General features: G+C 38.5%; 2 protein-coding genes across 9 annotated transcripts in view; one reads left to right on the top strand and one right to left on the bottom strand.

Annotated features, from left to right (window-relative positions):
• NF1 (neurofibromin 1) overlaps positions 1-16,070 on the bottom strand; it is a 276,874-nt gene that overhangs the window by 68,012 nt on the left and 192,792 nt on the right. The window lies entirely within an intron of this gene.
• On the top strand, positions 658-4,385 carry OMG (oligodendrocyte myelin glycoprotein). Its single transcript, XM_025851209.2, has 2 exons — positions 658-2,034; positions 2,875-4,385. The coding sequence occupies exons 1-2, from the start codon at positions 2,032-2,034 to the stop codon at positions 4,201-4,203; spliced, it is 1,332 nt and encodes a 443-aa protein (XP_025706994.1). The 5' UTR covers positions 658-2,031; the 3' UTR covers positions 4,204-4,385.

Here is a 16,070-nt window from a genome sequence, read left to right as displayed (position 1 = left end):
TTACAATTCAAATACATTAAAATGTTTCCTCTCTGAGAATTTTATAACAATTTTTGAATAATAGGAAGCAATTGGTATGTCCCCAAACTTGAAAGAGAAATACTGTCACTAATATTGTACTGGAATTTTCTATTATATACAGCAGAACCTAATCTCAATGAAGCCTAACCCCAAATTCATTTGAATCCGTAAGTTAATGAAATAACAAGTTCTTGGTTTAAAACAAAAGTACTGGTAAGTATAATGGAACTGGGTAACTCCACTTCCACACTGATGTAATGAGGCTTCCTAAAATTATAACAGAGATTTAAGTGTTGGTAAACTGACCCTCAACCACATCCTTTGAAGAATAAAAGTATAAACAGGAGCTAACATATAAGAAATCTAAATGTCAAAACAATCATTCCCTATTTCTACAACAATACTGCTGAATGTAGTATTTTTAACACATTGCTTTTAAGCACTAAGACCGATGACTGGTTTCTGAAATCCATAGAAAGAATCTTATTAAGAGTCCAAGGCTGAACTCTCCAAGTGGGAATAAAGCACCTAATCAATAATAAATTTCTAACACTGCAGACTTTTAAAACGTAGATACTTTTCGAGGAACATTAATTTTTTTAAAAGATTTTATTTATTTATTTGACAGAGAGAGACACACAGTGAGAGAGGGAACACAAGCAGGGGGAGTGGGAGAGGGAGAAGCAGGTTTCCCGTGGAGCAGGGAGCCCAATGCAGGGCTGGATCCCAGGACCCTGGGACCACGACCTGAGCCGAAGGCAGACGCTTAAAGACTGAGCCACCCAGGTGCCCCTATCTGCTTTCTTTTCTAAGGTAAACTGGTTATTCTGGAAATTAGATTTGAGTTTTAACAGATTATTTATACAATCAATCCACTAAAAAGTTAGGCAGAAGTTACTATAAATCTGGTCACATTTTATAAAACTCATGACCAAAAGTTTTGCCTTTGACATTATTTCATGCAATTTAAAAACTCTAAATTGCTTTCTCAGTAAGACCAAACGTGAAACATTCTGAAGAAATCACCTAAGATTGATGCTATTATTTTTAAAACATAAAATCAAATAAACGGTCACTCCTACAGCATCGAAGATGTCTCTGGAGAAAACAATTCGTATACCCACTCACTGAACAAAGTAAAGCTGCATGAAGAAAAAAAAAATCCTTCACCTAAAAGACATAAAATAAAACATATTTGACCACATAAATTTAATTAAAAGCATATGATGCTCATTTAAAAATGTAGTCTTGCTTGTGTGTAGTCTGGGTTAAATGATCCTTTGTATCAGAAGGATAAAGACAAAATAACCAGATGAAGTAGTTCAGTACTTCCAAAAAAGGAAGATGAAGGTTTAAGTGGTTGATAAATTTGAAAAGCGTAATAATCACCATGTTGGGGGAGCACATGAAAATGAAACAGATTGTATTATGTTATTTTAAAATGTGACATGACAACTGAACCATTTTAGAAGAACATGAAAAGGCAGGAGTTAAAAATAGTTAAATTAACGTCTTAGAAAACCATCCACAGGAAGGTCAAATTCATTTTCAACATTTTTCAGTGTGTAAAAAGAATAAAGAGTAGAGGCTTTAAAAAGAACCACAAATTCTTCAAGAGGCAATGTTCGAATGTAGAACATGAGCTCAGACAAATACACAAAAATGAGTAAGGGCCAGGTCTAATGTGGATGAGGCACTATATCCTATAGCAAACCAGAGATATATAGGTCTGCTCGATGCTGTAAATTAAAAAAAAAATTTCTGGGGTCCATTTTGTTGCGTGTGCACCTCTTGCAATAAATTTGAGTCAGCACCAATGACAGCTCTGCAGTCCTCCTATGTGGCGCTGATCAGGTGGTTGCAGAGCTTCAGCTCACAGCGACACAATGCAGCTAGCTGAGCAGGCAAGCACAGCCCACAGCCAGAAGCGGTGCCCACTCTCCAGAACAAGGCGACCTTTAAGCTTAAGTTTCCCGGAGAAAATGAGATGCTGCTGCTGAAGACGACACTATGGTAAGCTGTTATTTAGATCAGTAAAAGACTGACTTTGGGATTTTTCCCCCCCTTTTTTAAAGAAAAAGTCAGTGTGAGGACTGAATATATATTCAGAAGCAAGTGCATGCACCAGAAATTTGCTGCATTGTCAGTAGAGGGGTTTCTTTTTAATATTCATTCACTTTGTGAATGTCCACATTGCTTTCTTTTAGCATCGGCACTGAAATATACAGAAAAAAATCACTATAAAATGCGAGGTTTAAGGGTATGGTGTTGGTCTGAATTTTTCAAGTGCCTTAAAATGTTTTACAAGGATATATTTATCCTAAAAAGACAAAGATGAATATCAAAGTATTGTTTTAATATCTAAATAAAATCTTACTCTACATACACATTGACTATAACATTACTGCCGAGATTTAAAAACAAAAAAACCAAAAAAAACAAAACAGACTCGACAGCCATTTTTTCCTATCAGAGTAAGAAAGGATATTATCAAAAATAGTAATAGCTTAAGATTCTGACTCTTTCTATGCAGAGAATGCCATTTTGTAATGTACAGGCTCTAGGAAGATAAATAAGAAAGACTATCTATGGTAAAAGAAGGGAGAAGAGAAGGGAGAAAATGCAGAAGCAAGTAGGGGGAGAGAGTCTCTCTCTACCACATAGCCCCAATTGAAGGATTAAGCATTTGGACTATAAATGAAGGGGAGCTTTGTTAGTTTAATCACTGGAACAATTATAAAAGGACTCAACAACAAGGAGGTTTATTGAAAATTTTGCCTAATGCTAACTGACCCATGCAGATGCCTAATTGTGTTTGCATATTAAAAGAAGGGTGTATCTGTTTGTTTCCAGGCTTTGATGGAATATCAGATATTGAAAATGTCTCCCAGCTTGTTCATCCTTCTGTTTCTCACACCTGGTATTTTATGCATTTGTCCTCTCCAATGTATATGCACAGAGAGGCACAGACATGTGGACTGTTCAGGCAGAAACTTGACTACATTACCATCTGGACTGCAAGAGAATATTATCCATTTAAATCTGTCTTATAACCATTTTACTGATCTTCATAACCAGTTAACCCAATACACCAATCTGAGGACCCTGGACATTTCAAACAACAGGCTCGAAAGCCTGCCTGCTCAGTTACCTCGGTCCCTCTGGAACATGTCTGCTGCTAACAACAACATTAAACTGCTTGACAAATCTGATACTGCTTATCAGTGGAACCTTAAATTTCTGGATGTTTCTAAGAATATGCTGGAAAAGGTTGTCCTCATTAAAAATACACTAAGAAGTCTTGAGGTTCTCAACCTCAGTAGTAACAAACTTTGGACAGTTCCAACCAATATGCCCTCCAAACTACATATCGTGGACCTGTCTAACAATTCCTTGACACAAATCCTTCCAGGAACATTAATAAACCTGACAAATCTCACACATCTTTACCTGCACAATAATAAGTTCACATTCATTCCAGATCAAGCTTTTGACCACCTCTTTCAGTTGCAAGAGATAACCCTTTACAATAACAGGTGGTCATGTGACCACAAACAAAACATTACTTACTTATTGAAGTGGATGATGGAAACAAAAGCCCATGTGATAGGGACTCCCTGTTCTAGCCAAATATCATCTTTGAAGGAACATAACATATATCCCACACCTTCTGGATTTACCTCAAGCTTGTTCACTGTAAGTGGGATGCAGACAGTGGACACCATTAACTCTCTGAGTATGGTTACTCAACCCAAAGTGACCAAAACACCCAAACAATATCGAACAAAGGAAACGACGTTTGGTGCCACTCTAAGGAAAGATACCACCTTTGCTAGCACTGACAAGGCTTTTGTGCCCTACCCAGAAGAGACATCCATAGAAACCATCAATTCACATGAAGCAGCAGCTGCAACTCTAACTATTCATCTCCAAGATGGAATGGTTACAAACACAAGCCTCACTAGCTCAACAAAATCATCCCCAACACCCATGACCCTAAGTATTACTAGTGGCATGCCAAATAATTTCTCTGAAATGCCTCAACAAAGCACAACCCTTAACTTACGGAGGGAAGAGACAACCACAAATGTAAAGACTCGCTTACCTTCTGTGGCAAGTGCTTGGAAAGTAAATGCTTCATTTCTCTTAATGCTCAATGCTGTGGTCATGCTGGCTGTTTGAGGGTCTGCATTTTTTGAAACTAATGAAAGAACTCTTCCCTGATGTATAGTTGGGAAAATATGCCCCTACCTAACCAGTGATTCAAGCTATATAAGTATTCAAGAAAGCCAGTCTTACATTTCTGACTCTGATGTAAATGAAGTAACTTGTCTTAAATAAAAGAAGTGCACAATGTCTTGGTACTTGCTGCTATTTTACTGTCTTAATTAAGTAAAACTAATGAGTTTCTTTCTTTTTAATGAAATGTTTTCTTTTTAAGGCTTCAATTTATTGCACAAAATATAAAGCATCTAAACTTTAATATGTATTTTATGTATGTTTACACTGTCAAACATCTGGGAAAAAAAAATAAAAGGTCTATGCTCATAACTGTGTCATTTGGCTTCCTAGTCATACCAACTTAATCTATTTAGTAGAATCAAAATGACCTAACCATTTCTGTTCTGGGGTACCTTGGTAAAGTCTTTATGGTAAATGAAATATTGGAGGTAGCCAAGGATTTTGCCACTAAAGTATACTGTGGTTTCCACCCCATGAATGGTTATGCCACATCATTATTTTACACACAAGCCATAATTGTTTCAAATCTAAATGATGTCCTGCTTCTGAGGAACTCTTGGCTACTTTACAGATTATATAATGGACAAAAGCTCTTCAAAAAGCTAGAAGACACTAGGCCTTGCATTTTAATAAGGAAAGTTTAATGGCTTTGTTTTTTGCATTTAAGTATTGGAAACACAATAAAAAGTCTGGCTTTAAAGACATGTAAAGGAACAGTTTTAGTGCATATTTAATAGACCATTTATTAACGGAAAATTTAAATATTTACAAAATTAGGGGCGCCTGGGTGGCTCGGTCGTTAAGCGTCTTGCCTTCGGCTCAGGTCATGATCCCGGGGTCCTGGGATCGAGCCCCGCATCGGGCTCCCTGCTCCACGGGAAGCCTGCTCGTCCCTCTCCCACTCCCCCTGCTTGTGGTCCCTCTCTCGCTGTGTCTCTCTCTGTGTCAAATAAATAAATAAAATCTTTTAAAAATAAATAAACAAATAAATATTTACAAAATTAAAAGTCTTCTACATACAGGAGAGGGAAATTTATCTTTTGCATATCAGATGTCAGAATCTGACTTATCTAAATGAAAAATAAGATTAGTTTCAGGATAAAATCCTGGGCATCTAAGAGACATGGGCAGTACTAAGGAAGAGACAGGAAAAGGCAAGGAGAAAGGGAAAAAGGATGGGATTCATCTCTACAACCAGGAAATGAGCCCAATAAAACACATAACAGGACTAAGGCCGGGCACAGGACAGATCTTAACACTCCACATCAAACTGCACTGGGATACAACTAGAAGAAAATAGAGAATTTCCTACAAATACAAAAGTGAGCCACCTTATGAATTTGAGACAAATGTAAGTAATAGCCAAGAGTCAGAAAAAGAAGCCCTGAAACAAGCTAGATTAAAATGCAAGAAAGAGTAACTAAAACAGGTGGGCCACAAATGAGGTATTTAATTTGTGAGACACAAGGAAGAATCTATTTCAAGCAATTCCTAGAGTTGGGAAAGAGTCCAGAAAGAAACTTTTATGCACCTTCCTAAGACATTTTAAAATAAGGTAAGACTTCTTTCCAGGCCTGGGAACATTTCTACTCAGAGAGAAAAAAGTAGTAACCCTCCAATGTGCTTTTTTTTTTTTTTTTAAAGGACCAGGCTTATGGAAAAATTACTGTTAAACTTCAGTAAAGCAATTCCTTTCCTGTGCTGACTAGTTAGTACCACGGCTCTTAAACACTTCTCTGCCCCAGCAAACCTAACTCATTATGTCAGGGAAGAAAGGGGGTTATTTGGAAAAGTCCCCAAAATGATTTTAATTTTCACTAGCTTTCCCAATGGGCTGTTCTCACTCCCTCCCTATCACTGATCTAGTATCTTCATCAGAGGTGATAAAGGCTAAGTGCCCAGATATTTCCTACTCTCCCACAAACTTGTGTCTTGTTTCAAAAAACACCTATCCTGAGTTTCACAACAAGTAGGTGTCTTTCACCGAGGGTGCAAAATATACAATGCTGTCTCAGAAATACTACGGGGAAAAGTGACAAGAAGGTGAAATTATGGATAACAGCATTAGTAGCACCTATGGATTATGCCAATCTTACTGATTTGTCCACAAAATGCAGAGGAAAAAACCCAGTAAATTTACAAGTACAAAGCATGTCACCTATACCGACTCTAAGTCCTTAGAAAGAAGTTATTACCTAGCCTTAAAGTAATTAGGTAAACTTCCTTCTAAGGAAATTGTGTTCTTATCATTCATTACTAATGCAGGAGACAAGACAAGAACTAATGAGTTTCTTTTTAATGAAATGTTTTCTTTTTAAGGCTTCAATTTATTGCACAAAATATAAAGCATCTAAACTTTAATATGTATTTTATATATGTTTACACTGTCAAACATCTGGGAAATTTGCCACTAAGACAAGAACTATTATATTACTGGGCTCCATAAGCATTTCAAAATGCATTAGTCCTCTCAAGCTCCTAAGATATGTATGTATCCATCCATCCATCCATCCATTCACCCCTAAAGCTTGGTTCTATTTTACAAGTAACTTTTGTTTCTCGCCAGTCAAGAGGATCCAAATAAGAGCACAAATTAAAAGCAAATGCAATAAGGGATAAAGTACCAGTGAAGAGTGTGTGCTCTGGGGTCTAAGGTTCTAGGCCTACAGTCCTCTGCTCTACTGACTGAGCTATCGAAGGAACCACGAAGGTTCTAGGCCTAAATCTTGCCTCTGTCGTTTCTCAGCTGTACAATTCTGGACAAGCTACCACTTCTCTAGGTCACAGTTTCCTCATGCCTAAAACAGGCCAGCAGAACTTACTCACAGTGTTTTTCTTGAGGACCAAATGGTGTAATTTGCAGAGAGCCTTATCTCAGTGTCATGGCCCCCTATACTCTACATGCAGTAACGTTGCTGCTATTGTTCAGCTCATTATCACATGCATATATCCAAGTCCACTGCTTTTGAGAAATTCATGCATGCAGAAATACCCAAGCTCTACACCCTGTCAGCAATAAAATGAAAGGGTATGTGTACTTCAGTCTCTGCTCTTCCACCCTCCAGAATTCAGGCTCACATATTAGTGGAATAGGGAGCCAGAAGAAAGCCACAGAAACATTCATTATCGCATTGGAATAAGAAGATGTCTTCTTTGGCTCAGTTAAAAGATCACAAGTACGTGCTATTCGGTTCTTCCAAAGCAATGCTCTGGAGCAGCAGCAAGTTCCTTCAATGGACACCAAAATGTTCGATGAAAGTCACTCCAAGTCTTTTGAAAGATTATTCCTTGTGAAATACATTTTAAGAACTAGATAAACAGGGCACCTGGGTGGCTCAGTTGTTAAGCGTCTGCCTTTAGCTCAGGTCATGATCCCAGGGTCCTGGGATCAAGCCCTGCGTCGGGCTCCCTGCTCAGCGGGAAGCCTGCTTCTCCCTCTCCCACTCCCCCTGCTTGTGTTCCCTCTCTCGCTGTCTCTCTCTCTGTGTCAAATAAATAAATAAAATCTTAAAAAAAAAAAAAGAACTAGATAAACAACGATACCATGCATTGCAAACCACCAGCCAACATCATGGTTAAAAGTGAAAAGTTAGATTTCTCCCATCCAAGTACTAACCAGGCCCAACCCTGCTTAGCTTCCGAGATCAGACGAGATGGGGCGTGTTCAGGGTGGTATGGCTGTAGATGAGCAGTTAGATTTCTATTAAAATTAGAATCAAAACAAGAATGCCCATTATCATCAATCTTTTCAACAGTATTTGGGAAATTCTAGAACAGGAACAACAGATACAATTACATGGAAATAAGAAACAAAATTATTAATAATAGACTGAAATAACTGCCTATCCAAAGGATTCCTTGGGAATGCCTTCAGAAGAATAACCTTAAATAACGAATGAAAAAAATATGGAACCACAAATGATTTTCTCATATACTGGAAACAAATAATTAGAAAATCCCAGAAGAAGATACCTTTTATGGCAGCAACAACAAATCAAATCTACAATGCCAAGAAATAACATTCACGTGAAATGTGTAGGACCAAATGGGGAAAAGCTAGAAAACATTAATGAGAGGTATTAACCGAGAGTTGATGGAGACGATAGATAAGAGATTTCTCCATTCACCTATTCTTTCACTCAGTAGACATTTACTCAGCACCTGGAATGTACCAGGCATCAAGGCTAAGGACAGGAGACACACCTTGACTGATACTGCAAAGATGAGATTATTTCCAGCATCATTCATGGATTAAACCAACTCCGACAAATATTCCAATGAAATTCTTTTTGGAACATGACATGAAACCCTTAAATTCATCTGGAAAAATAAATAAATAAATAGAAAAAAGAAGAAACAGTAGAGGTATCTTACACTTTCTCTAGAGGAAAACACATCTCAGCTCTAATAATTAAGACAGAATGGTAGGGTCATAAAAATAGAAAGGAAGATAGCCATAGGATAGAAATGAAAGTGCAATCTGAGCACAGTGCACAGGAGAACTCCATTTCCTCACAGGGTGGTTGTGAGGAGTGAGGACAAAATGAGATAATTCATGCAACATGCTCAGAACAGTGCATACCACATGGTAAATTCCTAAACATTGTTAACTTGAGAAGGAAAAAAATCACAAATCACATGGCAAGGGTAAGACTCCATAAAGAATGCTGGGGAAATTGAAACACAGACCAATTAACACTCACTTCATGTGATACACCTATACAGTGAACTAAAAAAGACAACATTAAAACAAAGGAAGTCTTAAAACCATCAAAAGAATTTATACATATTTATAAATCTCTGGGTGACTTTTTTTTAAAAATTAGAAACAGAAAAAAAAGTCACAAAAAATCATCAACAGGTTTGTCTATACAAAACTCCCAAATTTCTTTATGCTGAAACAATAAGCCTAATAAAAATATTCAAAGAGAATACCATAAAGGAGACTGTTAATCAAAAGCTCACAAAATTGATAAGAAAAATATTTAGATTCCCAATGGATAAGTGGGCAAGGGACATAAACAGAACATTTAAAAGACAGGAAATACGGTGACTGATAAATATCTGAAATTACGGCCTACCACATAATAATTGAGAAATAAAAATAAAGTATGATACCATTCTCATTAGTAATTTGGCAAGCAATTTTTAAGAAATAAAAATCAAGCCTGGGGAAGACACCACGAAACAGCTACATTCACATATTGCTACAACTCCTTTGGACAGCAATTGGCAATTGTGATGAGAAAACAGCTATTTTGAGTTGCTGCCTAGGTATTTTGCAGTATGACAACCCTGCACAAACCCAGAGCCTGGACATTTAGATAAGGACCCGAGCTTGGGATTTCTACCACAAGTTCCTGCTTTGCTTTTCCTGGGGCACATTTTTAAATAACTGCTTAGAGTTGAGCCCATGAAAAGTTAGTGACTGTTACCCCAACCACCTTCTAAGTAATAGGTGCTTGCTACCCCGTACTCTGTGCTCTATTTTCTGCTTGCTGGTAACCTGGGATAGAAGACTGCCTTTCCTCCAGGTCACTGTGCATCCTCCTCCAATAGTTCTGGGATCCATAAGTAATAAATCTTGTGACTTTACTTCCTTTGAGTGAGTCTACTGAAACAAATCAAATCAAAACAACCCCAGGGTTTTCATTTCTCCAAAGCAAAAGCCCACATGCTGAGGGAGCTCCCTGCCAACCCTGTGTAGGTGGTTTGTGCCTCCTCATTCAGCAGGTCATAATCTGCATACTCTTTTTTTTTTCCTTATAATCCACTCTCCACCCTTTTTAATCGAAATATAGTTGACATACAATGTTATATTAGTTTCAGGTGTACAACAGTGATTCAACAATTCTATACATTACTCAATACTCCCCATAATAAGTGTAGTCACCATACAATGTTATTATAATATTATTAACTATATTTCCTCTGCTGTACTTTATATCTCATGATTTATTTATTTTGTAACTGGAAGTTTATACCTCTTAATCCCCTTCACCTATTTTGCCTATCCCCTCACTCATCTACCCTCTGGCAACCACCAGTTTGTTCTCCATATTTGAGTCTGTCTGTTTGTTGTGTTTTTTAAGATTCCACATTGTGAAATCCTATGGTATCTGTCTTTCTCTGTCTGACTTATTTTACTTAGCATAATACCCTCAGGTCTATCCAGGTTGTCAGAAATAGCAAGACTTCATTCTTTTTTATGGCTGAGTAATATTCTACTGTGTGTGTGTGTGTGTGTGTGTGTGTGTGTGTGTGTGTGTGTGTGTATACACACCACATTGTCTTTATCCATTCATCTATCAATGGACACTTGGGTTGCTTCCACATTGACTTTGTAAATAATGCTGCAATAAATATAGGGGTACATATATCTTTTCAAATTAGTGTTTTTGTTTTCTTTCAGTAAATACCCATTATGGTACAATCTGCATATTCTTAATTTAATATGCCCATACCAACACAGCAGTGATCAAAAACCTGAAATACTTTAACCTATAACCTAGTAAATTCTAGGTAAATCCTTTCTTTTTTTTTTTTTAAAGATTTTATTTATTTATTTGAGAGAGAGAATGAGATAGAGAGAGAGAGCATGAGAGGGGGGAGGGTCCAAGGGAGAAACAGACACCCTGCTGAGCAGGGAGTCCGATGCGGGACTCGATCCCAGGACTCCAGGATCATGACCTGAGCCGAAGGCAGTCGCTTAACCAACTGAGCCACCCAGGCGCCCTAGGTAAATCCTTTCTAACAGCAAAAAAAATGGAAACAATGCTAAATATCTACCATTAGGACATGAGGTAATTAAATCCTGATCCACTGACCAGAATATTATGTGTCTAATAAAAATACTTATGAAGAGTTTTTTAAAGTTTGAAAGGTGGCAAATGCAAAAACTAGAAAGATAAGCAAAAATTATCGGATATAAACATACAGAACTATGTATTAAAAACAAAAAAGAGAAATATACCAAAATGCTGATACTGTATACCAACTATGTTGTATTACCTACTTTGTCCTTGAAAAATGCAAGAGATATAAAAAAAGAACTATTGAAAACAGCTGTCCAAGAGATCTAGGTTGAGCAGGAAAATACGAAAATGAGAAGACGAAAAATGAACTGTGAATAGGTAGGAGTGGCCAACAAACTAGAGTGTATTATAAAGTAAAGATCAGAGATGGAGAAGCACAATCAGAATTCTTGGAAGCACCTATACAGGCACACCTCATTTTATTGGGCTTCACTTTACTGAGCTATGCAGACAGTGTGTTTTCTACAAATTGAAGGTTGGTTGCCACCCCGCATTGAGCAAGTCTATTTGTGCCATTTTTTTCTACAGCATTTGCTTGCTTTGTGTCTCTCACATTTTGGTAATTCTCCCGATACTTCAAACTTTTTCATTATTATTATATTTGTTATGGTGATCTGTGATCCGTGATGTTTGATGTTACTACTATAATTGTTTTGGGGAGCCAAGAACTGCACCCATACAAGATGATGAATAAGTAAATGTGTATGTTCTGACTGCCACACTGACCATTTGTCCCCCACCCCCACTTCATGTCTCTCTTCCTCCCCTCCAGCCTCCCTACTCCCTGAGACACAACAGTCTTGAAATTAGGGCAATTAATGACCCTACAAGGGCTTCTAAGTGCTCAAGTGAAAGGAAGAGTCACACACCTCTCACTGTAAATCAAAAGCTAAGGGTACCTGGGTGGTTCAGTCAGTTAAGCAACCGACTCTTGATTTCAGCTCAGGTCAGATCTCAGGGTCGTGAGATTGAGCCCCGCATTGGTTCTGTGCTCAGTAGGGAGTCTGTTTGAGATACTTTCCTTCTGCCCCTCCCTCCACTCATGCTCTCTCACTCTCTCTAAAATAAATAAATAAATCTTAAAAAAAAATAAATCAAAAGCTAGCAATGACCAACTTTAGTGAGGAAGGCATGTTGAAAGCCAAGGTAGGCTGAAAGCTAGGTTTTTTGTGCCAAAGAGCTAGCCAAATTGTAAATGCAAAGGAAAAGTACTTGAAGGAAATCGGAAGTACTACTCCAAGTGAACACACGGATGGTAAGAAAGTGAAACAGCCTGACTGCTGACATGGAGAAAGTTTTCGGGGTCTGAATAGAAGATCAAGCCAGCCACAGCAGTCCTTTAAGCCAAAGCCTAATCTAGAGCAGGCCCGAACTCTCTTCAGTTCTATGAAGGTTGAGAGAGGTAAGGAAGCTGCAGAAGAAGTCTGAAGCTGGCAGAGGTTAGTTCATGAGGTTTAAGAAAAGAAGCATTTTCCAGAACAGAAAAGTGCAAGGTGAAGCAGCAAGTGCTGAGGCAGGAGCTGCAGCAAGTTCTCCAGGAGACCCAGCTCAGATCAGTCGTGAAGGTGGCCACACCGAACAGCAGATTTTCAGTGTAGATAAAACAGCCATCTATTGGAAGAAGATGCCATCTAGGACTTTCATAGCTAGAGAGAAATCGATGCGTAGCTTCAAAGCTTCAAAGCACAGCCTGACCCTCTTGTTAGGGACTAATGCAGCTGGTAACTTTAAGTTGAAGTCAATGCTCATTTATAAATCCGAAAATCCTAGGGCACTTAATTATGCTAAATCTACTCTGCCTAAGCTCTACAAGTGGAACAACAAAGCCTGAATATCAGCACATCTGTTTACAACATGGTTTTACTGAATATTTTAAGCCCACTGTTGAGAACTGCTACTCAGAAAAAAAGATTCCTTTCAAAATATGACTGCTTGCTGACAGTGCATTTGGTCACCCAAGAGCTGTCATGGAGATGGACAATCAGAGTAATGTTTTCATGTCTGCTAACACAACATCCATTCTACAGCCCATGGATCAAGAAGTAATTGTGACCTTCAAGTCTTTTTTTTTTTTTTTAAAGATTTTATTTATTTATTTGACAGAGAGAGACACAGCGAGAGAGGAAACACAAGCAGATGGAGTGTGAGAGGGAGAAGCCGGCTTCCCGCCGAGCAGGGAGCCCGATGCGGGGCTCGATCCCAGGACCCTGAGATCATGACCTGAGCCGAAGGCAGACGCTTAACAACTAAGCCACCCAGGCGCCCCTGTGACCTTCAAGTGTTAACAAATACATTTTGTAAGGCTATAGCTGCCATAGATACGATTCCTCTGATGGAACCGGACAAAGCAAATTAAAAAATTTCCGGAAAGGATATACCATTCTAGAAGCCATTAAGAACATATGTGATTCATGAAAGAGGTCAAAATATCAAGATGAACAGGAGTTTTGGAAGAAGTTGATTTTTTTTTAAGATTTTATTTATTTATCTGACAGAGAGAGAGAGTGCACAAGCAGGGGGAGGGGCAGAGGAAGAAGCAGGCTCTCTGCTGAGTGAGGAGCTCGACAGGGCACTCGATCCCAGGACCCTGGGACCATAACCTGAGCTGAAGGCAGACGCTTAACCAACTGAGGAACCCAGGTCCCTGGAAGAAGTTGATTTCAACCCTCATGGATAACTATAGGGGTTTTAAGATGTCAGTGGAAGAAGTAACTGCAGATGTGGTAAAATAACAAGAAAATCATGATTAGACTAGAAGCGAAGCCTGAAATGTGACTGAATTGCTGAAACCTCATGTAAAACCTGAACAGATGAGGAGTTGCTTCCAATGGATGAACAAAGAAAGTGGTTTCTTGAGTTGGAAACTGTTCCTGGTAAAGATGCTGTGATAATTGTTGAAATAATAACAAAGGATTTAGAATATGACATGCACTTAGTTGATAAAGCAACAGGAGGGTTTCAGAGGACTGACTTCAATTTTGAAAGACGTTCTACCATGGGTAAATTGTTATTGAACAGCATCACGTGCTACGGAGAAATCATTCCTGAAAGGGAGTCAGTTGATGCATGAAAACTTCATTGTTGTCTTGTTTTAAGAAACTGCCAAGGCCACCTCAGCTTCAGCAACAGCACCGTGACCGGTCAGCAGTCATCAACATCAAGGCAAGAGCTTTCACAAACAAAAAGATTACAACTTGCTGAGAGCTCAAATGATGATTAGCATTTTTAAGTATCTTCAGTAAAGGTACACTGTTATTTTAAACATGCTATTATACACTTAACAGACTACAGTATTGGGTAAACATCACTTTTACATTCGCTGGGAAACCAAAAACTCATTGGATTCACTTTACTGTGATGTTTGCTTCATTGCTGTGGTCCAGAGCTGAACCTGCAGCTTCTCCAAGGTAGGCCTAGACACTTGCATTAGCTAACGCTAGCTCCACAAGGCCAGTTTTATTCAGGAGTGTTCCCCCAACAAATCTAACCAGCTGAGCTCTTTTCCCTCCTTTAAACAAACAAAACCCCCCAAACATTCAAAATTTCCAAGTCTCAGCAGGATACAATCTAAACTCTCAATATGGTTTACTTATGGTCAGGCCCTTGCCTCCCTTTACAGTAAGTAGCATCTTCAAACTTTCCAGCTCTATCACTGTATAGTTCAAGCAAAATGTCTTTCTGTCCCTCTAGTTCACCATGCTCTCACTTGCCACCTGGCTTTCAGAGATACTGTGTGTCCTTTGTGGTGTACTACTTGCCCTCTTTTTCCCCTGGCAAACTCTTACTCATCCTTTTGATTTCAGTTTAGATATCCCTCCCTCCTAGGAGTTTTTTGACCATTTGATCTGAATTTATAAATATAGATGAAAGATATGTAATTGGTGGGCTAACAATGACCTACTTAAGACAGACCAAGTCAAACCTCTAAAAGTCTTATTCTACAGTCTAAATTTCTTCCATTAGGTCAAAGTAATAGCTTCAGAGTCTAGAAAAAGGAGAGATCTAAAAAAAGTTATGAGTGAAGGAAGGGGCACCTGGGTGGCTCAGTCGGTTTAAGTCTCCAACTTTTGGTTGTGGCTCTGGTCATGATCTCAGGGTCATGGGATCGAGCCCCATGTTGGGCTCCATGCTCAGTGGGGAGTCTGCTTGAGATTCTCTCCCTCCCTCTCCCCCCTCCCCCCACTTGCTCTCTCTAAAGTAAATAAATAAAATCTTAAAAAAAAAAAGAATGAAGGAAGATTTGGCTAGGCAGCTACTTATAAGAAATTAGCTTTGGGCAAGTGTGAGTTACTTATGGAACAATTCCAGAGAAAGGTTAATTCTGATACTTGTGAACAACTTAGTACCAGCAGATTACTTGAGGGAAACCAGTCAGGGAAACAGAAACAAATGCCACCTCAACTGTTAATGTATTAAGCAGAATAGTTTGCTTCACGCTTTGGAAAGTGTTGTGCAAAGTGAGGTTTTAAAGAAGGTTTTACCTTAAAAAATGCCATTTTGGCTCAAAGCCCCAACTCCATTAAACATGTTTAGGAACTGGTGGAGACATATGCTCAATACACCTATTTATCCTTTCTATAAATTGTGGCCTGATATTATGAATTTGTTGGAAGTTATTGATGAGATCAAAGCACAAAAACTAAACACACGCACACGCTTGCGCATGCACGCGCACACACAGAGTAAAAAGAGCAAAGGCTATAGGGTTCTTTTCTGATCAAAACAGTGTTCTAAATGTATTTAAAGCACATGGTGGTTTAAAAGAGCATGAGAGGTTTTCTCACCTATAGCCTGTGTTACTATCTTGGGCAAGCGATTCAATGTGTCTTTTGGTAAAAATCTAGTCAAGAACATGTAATCCATATAGGTATTTTAAAGAATACATTATTGCTGTGCAAAAGCTTTTTATCTTGATGAAGTCCCAATAGTTCATTTTTGCCCTTGCTTCCCTTGCCTTTGGCAATGTTTCTAGGAAGAAGTTGCTGCGGCTGA

The sequence above is a fragment of the Callorhinus ursinus genome, unplaced genomic scaffold (genome assembly GCF_003265705.2).
Source record: "Callorhinus ursinus isolate GAN/ISIS: 27379988/994484 unplaced genomic scaffold, GSC_fseal_2.0 scaffold34, whole genome shotgun sequence".
In the NCBI taxonomy this organism is placed as follows: Eukaryota; Metazoa; Chordata; class Mammalia; order Carnivora; family Otariidae; genus Callorhinus; species Callorhinus ursinus.
Note: the sequence above shows the minus strand (reverse complement) of the source record. Positions and strands in the feature narration are given on the sequence as shown.